General features: G+C 46.5%; 1 protein-coding gene across 2 annotated transcripts in view; it reads left to right on the forward strand.

The window, feature by feature from the left end:
* SMYD2 (SET and MYND domain containing 2) overlaps positions 1 to 6,186 on the forward strand; it is a 50,864-nt gene extending 44,678 nt beyond the window's left edge. For both annotated transcript variants that reach the window (XM_019918371.3, XM_019918372.3), the window contains 4 exons: positions 211 to 331; positions 1,507 to 1,681; positions 3,663 to 3,771; positions 5,766 to 6,186. In XM_019918371.3, coding sequence (XP_019773930.1) covers positions 211 to 331; positions 1,507 to 1,681; positions 3,663 to 3,771; positions 5,766 to 5,846 — 486 coding nt within the window. In that variant the 3' untranslated portion in view covers positions 5,847 to 6,186. The remainder of the gene's footprint in view (positions 1 to 210; positions 332 to 1,506; positions 1,682 to 3,662; positions 3,772 to 5,765) is intronic.
* The last annotated feature ends 1,257 nt before the right edge of the window (positions 6,187 to 7,443 follow it).

Raw genomic sequence — 7,443 nt, forward strand, 5'->3', positions numbered from 1 at the left:
AAGGAGGGTCTAAAAAATGAATATTTTTGTTTTTTTGTAAAAAAGCAATGAGTATTGAACTTCTCTTAGATCCCCTGCCTGATTCCCTTTCATTCTTTTGTAACTTTAGAATGGGTAGGCCTCTACCTCTGCATGGGAAAACGTGCTATTGGAGAGGTCTCCCCATCAGTATGGTCTCCGTGGGAAGTAACCTGTGGACATTTTCCTCAGGATAAGGCCAAGGTGGAAATCCGGAAGCTCAATGATCCCCCAAAGGCAGAAGCCATCCGTGACATGGTCAGATATGCACGCAATGTCATTGAGGAGTTCCGGCGGGCCAAGCACTACAAATATATCCTTTACAACCAGCCCTCCCTTACAGGGGCTGTTGGGGAGTTGGGCACGGGGAACGGGGGGAGAATGGGTTTCAGATTCTGAACATTGGAGGAAGGATGTGTCCTGGTAAATGTTTAAAGACTCACTCGCCATCCATCCCTTGGAGTCAACTACATCAGCATTTCATGATGTTGACCTTATCTGTTTCTCCTCTTTGACTAGTTTGCTCAGGAGCGCATCCTTGTGGAAGACTTTTATTGTCTAAAACTGCAGAACTGTTCCTTGAAGACCCTCACTGACTGGGTATCTTCCTTTGGGCAAGGCACCTCACCAAGGGTTTTGCTGTGTAACAGATGGAAACAGGCTCATAGATAGCAAGTAATTTGCCCAAGGGACACAGTTCACCTGGGCAGAGCCAGGTTTTTCCCAGGTCTGCTAGCACGATCCATATTCTTTTTTTTTTTTTTTTTTTTTGCGTTACACGGGCCTCTCAGTGCTGTGGCCTCTCCCGTTGCGGAGCACAGGCTCAGGACGCGCAGGCTCAGCGGTGTGGCCACCAGCTGGGCGGCCATGGCTCACGGGCCCAGCCGCTCCGCGGCATGTGGGATCTTCCCGGACCGGGGCACGAACCCGTGTCCCCTGCATCGGCAGGCGGACTCTCAACCACTGCGCCACCAGGGAAGCCCACAATACATATTCTTAACCGCTGTGGTATAGCATTTTCTTGGGTGTTGAAAAGGCATTAGATTCGTACTGAAGAAAGAAAGAAAACCAGTGACAGGAAATTGGAGAAAGACGCATTTTTTTCTGAGTGTAAAAAAGAACGTTCCCATGGTGGGGACTTTTCCCTTAAGAACTTTAGCGAAAATTCTCAGCTTGGGTGAGGATTTAAATTTAACTAGAAAATTGAAGATTTTTGATTCTAATCAATATTGTTTACAGCTGAAAGGAGGCTCTGTTCCCTGTGGCTAAAATTCTTCGTGTTTAACAGCTGAGGTCTCCAGTTTCTCCTAGTCTTTTTCTTCCAGAAAAATAGGACTCCTTTCACTTTTGCCGGGCTTCCTGTAATTTACTTTTTCGGAGGGTGAAGCTAGAGGTGGAGCGAACAAAATAGCAACTCCTTGCCCCTGGGGCCTTGGGAAGCCTCCCAGCTGATCTGCCAGGCCTGTCCTGTCCTTGACTCTAGAGCACCCCCTAGTGAGCTGCTGGAGATCTGCGAGCTCAGCCAGGAGAAGATGAGCTGTGTGTTTGAGGACAGTAACGTGTACATGCTGCACATGATGTACCAGGCCATGGGCGTCTGCTTGTACATGCAGGACTGGGAGGGAGCCCTGCGGTACGGACAGAAAATCATCCAGCCCTACAGGTGATTGCAGTGGCGCTTCCCGTCATCTTAGCACAGAATGGAAGTGGGTGATTTAGAATGGTCCCTTGGCTCTTCTGTCTTGACGCTATCATGTTGGAGCATGCCAGGAGCAGCTTCCTGTCCTCTGTACACATCTGGAGGTGCAGGCACAGGGTGCTTCCGCTGGGCCCGGCCTGTGCCCTCCACCACCCGGAAGAGGCACCCAGGGAGGCAGACTGAGGTGACGCAGCGGGTGCTGGGGCAGGATCCCTCCCAGGACCCGTCCAGGGTACTCCGTCCACAGTAGTTAATTCAGACCAGTATTCAAAAGCCACCGGTTTGTTTCGTTCCCCTCCCATGCCTTCCAAGTTAGATGGCACTTAGTAATCCATTAGTGGTTTTCTATCCCCTTCTTTGCGTTTTTCAGGGTGCAGCATCTGTTTTGCAAATGGGGAAACTCTGGGACTGGTGTGTTGTCCGTGGTTATTTAATATCCTCCCCTAGATTTGAATAAAATAAGTTGGATTTTAACTTGTAGTGATAATGAATGTTAACCATGGGCAAGTTTCCACGTTGAGAGGGTTAGTAAACCTTAAAGTGGGTGACAGAAGGAGGTTCTGAGTAGCCACTTCAGGGCCTGGCTGGCCTAGATCAGATCACTGGGGCGTCTGTTAAAACACATTTACGTTATGCATTTACAGGGTCCTCTCCAAGACCAAGTGGATCAGAATCTCTGGGTTTTGGACTTGAAATCTCTGTGTTCCAGAAGCACCCTGAGGGCTTTTGAGAAGCACTCAGTACTTCTTCAAGTTCTAAGATTGGGGACTGTAAAGTTTATGTCTAGTCTGAATTTCCACTGCCCAGTCGGCCCTCCACTTACCTCACAGTGCCCTGATTAGCCAGCAGGGGGAGCCCATGGGGGAAGCCAGCTCCTAAAATCTGCTCCTGGAAACAGAATTTGATACTTTAGGGATAATCTCAAAGCATGTCCTTCTTCCTGAGGTGGGTGGGGAAGTCCTCTGGGCCATGTACACTTCCCTCTGTAGATCTGTAGGGAGAGAGACAGAGAATGAGAGTGAATGTTGGCTTTGTGGTTGCTCTCCCAGCAGGGCTTGCTGTGCTGGACCCTCTGTTAGCTTAGGGAGCTCTTCCGGGGGGCCCAGCCCTGGCCTTCTCTTGGTTGCTGGCTCTAGGGATCTCTCTGGGCAGCGAGCTGCCCGCTGCCTAGGAATACAGCTAGAATGTGTCTCTTTCGGATGGACTTTGAGGATAGAGCAGGTAGAACAGACCAGCCTGTAAATAAACACCTTGAACACACACACGTGTGTTCACACACACACACACACACACACACACCAGCTGCCTCCTGGTCTCTGTTCCTAGGGAGATGGCTCCTTCCTAGGCAGGCCCCATCAGTCAGCCTTCAGTTAAAACCAGCGAGAATACCTGCTGTCTACAAAGCCTTCTCCTGGGCAATAGAGAAGGAATATCTAGAAGAAGTAGGAGGTGTGTACCTGACTTCAGAGAGCTTATAATTTTGCCAAACCAACTGATATCATAGAGTGTGACTGAAAGCCGAGGTCTTGAGACACTGGTATGTTTGTATCTTTAAGTATACTGTCTTTTTAATATGAGGGGATAGGCCTGTTGTCCTCATAAAGAGGGAATTTTCCCAATGCCCTGCGATGCACGCACCTAAAAGACAAAACTCTGGGGCTGGGACTCAATGTTGTGTTTATATGTGTTTTTCCATAGGATCTCCCCTGTAGTTTTTATGTGGTTTTTCAGAAACACACAAACTGCATAAAATGAAGTGCATCCACGATGGGTAGACAGGGTTGAACCATCCGTGCCCTCCACCCAGCACCTGCCGGGGTCTGGAGGAGCCTGGCTGCCGTGGAGAGTGTGGCCACCAGCTGGGCGGCCACAGCTCACTGCACCCGGCCTGTGGGCTCTCGGCAGGCGTTGACAAGGTGGCCTGTTGTCTCTTCTCTCCTTCCAGTAAGCACTATCCTCTGTACTCCCTCAACGTGGCCTCCATGTGGCTGAAGCTGGGAAGATTGTACATGGGCCTGGAGAACAAAGCTGCTGGGGAGAGAGCTCTGAAGAAGGTATGTGTGTGATGTGAGGTTAGGAGGCCCAGTGCCTGCCGGACTCCTCACACCTCCCTTCCTGCAGGACTCAGGTGACTGACGGAGTCGTGGAGAAAGACTAGCCCTTGGCTGCCCTCCAGCCATAGGAGTGGGAGGGGGGTGGATTCAGCAGGCGGCAGGGTAGGAAGTAACTGAGCCTTTGGCACGTTTGCATCCTGACCCTTCTGTTGGGAAAGGGGTGTCCACATTGTGGTTACAGGTTCACGGCTGTGGGGAAGGGGGTACTTGCCCTTTGTCCCCTGGGAAGCCATGGAAGTGCTATAAGTATGTGATCATGATACGAGGCTGGCATTATTAAAATGTCTTTTCTGGTCCACTATTACCGATAAAAAGAAAGGAAAAATAAAAAAGAGGCCATGGATAGGTCAGGAGACCGTAGTGAGGGAATTCTCCAAATTTCTGCCCTTCAGGATTTATAGATTCGTGATGCCTGATTGTGGTGAAATCAAGGCAGTTGGGTCTGGAGAGGCCCTCAGCATGACGATTATCCACTTGCAGTTGCTAAAATAGGCTTAATAATCATTGTTAGCGTTCACTGAGTATGTTTATGTGCCAGGACCTGCCGCTCACAGAAGCACAGCCACCATCCCAAGTATTGGTTCTCATTGCTGTTTATATAGGAATCAACAGTTGATAAAATACAATCTTTGGGACAATTATTATTTATGTAGAAGACAAAGGTTGATAAAATGTAACCTTTGGACAGTCTGTTTATACCTGTTAAGAGAATCTTTGTGAAAGTTGGGGCCGTGGGCTAGGCCTGGATGCCTAATTCTCCAGATTCCCCAAATCTTCCCGATACAGTATACGGAAAGATGGAGTAAGGTCCGACATCCCAAAAGGAAGGGCCAGGGCTGACCCAGCCTAGAAGTGGGAGTTAATAAAATTTTCTGTTTTTAAACTGTGGAAGTTGTCTTCTAAGATGACATTTATTGCTTTGGTGAGGTTGGAAAAAAAATTAAATTAAAATTTAATTAATAAAAAAATTAATTAAAAAAATTAATTAATAAAGTTAGGTCTCAACGGCAGAGTGCTGTTAAGTAACTAATTGCTGATCACTGAAGGATAGAGTAGATCTGAGGAAGGAACACGAGTCCTGACGTGAATGCAGAGGGCAAGGAGAGACATTTAAACCAGGCGATTCCTGAAGGCTTGCACTCCTGTTGGTTTGAGATCTAGGAAGAGAATGGTAGAATAGAAAGGAAGGCCCGTCAGAGTCACAGGCCATCAAAAATTCCCTCTTTGGGGGACGTGGGAATAATTTAAGTTTTTCGATCTGTGAAGAATACAGTTGAATACAAAAGAGCAAAATAAATTATTATGGATTACCTTAGGTATGTAATTCCTATATGCCAGGCACTATTCTAAACACTTTATGTGTATCAACAACTCTGAGAGGTATGTGTTATTCCTATTTTACAGATGAGGACAGTGAGGCACAGAGTAGTTAAGTAAATTGCCCAAGGTTACACAGCTAGAAAGTAATGGAGCCACTGGAAACTCTTGCACTTAAAGAAACCTTATTAAGTATGTGCTCTCTGGATTCCTCACATGAAACTTGTGCCTATTTTTAAGTTTTTAAAGAATATGTATAAAGATGTAAGCGTGCACTTTTTGAAAGGGAAAAACGGTTTAGTCATGTCTTACACATTAGTAATATGAACTAAAATCAAAAAGGTTTGTCCCTAAATCAATTTCTCTATCATTTCTTCAGCTACTGAAGAATGTTTTCCTCAGCCGTAGAGACTGGGTGACTAGTTGGATGTGAGAGAATCTTGTCCTCTTTTCTTTTTTTTAAAAAAAAGCCAGACTCTGGAGGCTAACACAGGCTCTGAAAGCCAGTTTGCTTCCTGTGCCTTCAAGCAGAGAGGTCCAGCCTGAATTAAAGTTAGGCCGGGGGAGGGGCAAGGGGACTGGCTTCAGGCTCTCAACCCCTGTTCTCTCTCTCCTAGGCCATTGCCATCATGGAAGTAGCTCATGGCAAAGACCATCCATACATTTCTGAGATCAAACAGGAAATTGAAAGCCACTGAAACTATGCTGACATTTTAGTTTTTATTTAAATCCAAGTGCAAAAACCTTCGAGGATTTGACTGTTTCAAATCATACACGTCATGCCAGCATCTCTGTAAACTCATTGGAATGAAAACACAACTTGCACTTAACCTTACAAATGGCTTACTTGGATGTTGGTCTTAATCTTGAACCTTCATATCAAATTAATTTTTGAATGCTTTTTTCCCCTAAAAGATAATGGCATGGTTTCATATATTATAATATACATTTTAAAATGCAGTTATTTTTCCCTTCATGCCTACTGTAATGTTCTAAACAAACATGAATGATGAAAGAGAATTAAAAAAGGTAATAGTATATGAAGTTTGTGTTTTCCTCTGTCGGTCGGGCGGGGGGACGTCGAAGTGGTGATGGAGCCGGGTCTTGGCATGGATGTTGCACCCGTTCTGCATCAGGCAGGGAGCCCAGGCACGCTCCCCCCCAGGAGTGGGGTCTGCAGCCTCGTTAGCCTGCAGCTGCTTTCCCTGTACAGTGCCCATGGAGGACGACAAGACCCAAGACTGAGAAGGTGCAAGAAGGGAAGAAAGGTATCAGCAGCTGAGAGCAGTTGAGTGATATGGGTGCCCCTCCCTGGCAGGAGAATGCGTCAGTTTCAGGTTTTTTCTGTCCGGTGTCTGGCATCCCTTCAGTGCATAATGATTCTGTGCTCAGGGTAAGCCTGAGCAGGAAAAACATTTTTTCCTTACCGACTCCATGTTCTTGAGCAAACGCTGATCTCTCCCTGCACGGCCGGCAGGAATTCAGCTTCGCCACAGCCTGGACCACAGCAACCTGCAAGTTTCTCAGCAGCTGCTGCAGAGAGGGGCACAGCCCTGAGCACTGCAGCGCAGGGATGTTCCTTGGATGAGTTTCTTCTGATCCAAAGAGAGGAACCTCCCCATTAGGTAATAATTAAAGCCTGATGGAGTTTACACTCAGCTTTCTTTCAGATTCATGGTCTGCAAACAGCTTGGAAACAGCTGTGAATCTGGTCTGTTATCCTTCTTTCCTCATCTACAGACACCACACACATCTCTCACTCGCAGTTAACTGCACACAGCGGATTCAGCAGGTAGAATGCCTTCTCTTGTTCAGTGAAGTGTGTTAAGATGTTTACTGAACACCTACTATATGCAAAACATGCTCCAAGTGCATAGAGATGAAGAAGGCATAGTCCTGGCTCTGGGGAGCTTAGTGTTTTAAGAATGCAAATTTACTCTGTAGCTAGGCCTAAAATAAGCTTAGCCCAACATCTGTCTAGGTTTTATAAAATTTGTAAAGGTAATACTTTCTCAATAAATTTAAATTATATGAAAAAGTGAGCTGTTCCTTCTTTCTCAGCAGTCCTACCACCCAGAGGTAACCACTGTGATAGTTTGCTTATGTGGCCCCGGTGTTTTCCACACCCGTATAGCATATCTGTATAAATAGATTTAGAAAAACAACGGCAGAATGGTACTGACATATTTTGTAGTCTGCTTCTCTGACCTAACAATAGGGACCCTTTTCATTTCAGCATTTACAGATTTGCTTCATTCTCTTTAGAGGCAGAACGTTGCATGGAATGTGTATGTC

The sequence above is a fragment of the Tursiops truncatus genome, chromosome 1 (assembly GCF_011762595.2).
Source record: "Tursiops truncatus isolate mTurTru1 chromosome 1, mTurTru1.mat.Y, whole genome shotgun sequence".
Lineage (NCBI taxonomy): Eukaryota > Metazoa > Chordata > Mammalia > Artiodactyla > Delphinidae > Tursiops > Tursiops truncatus.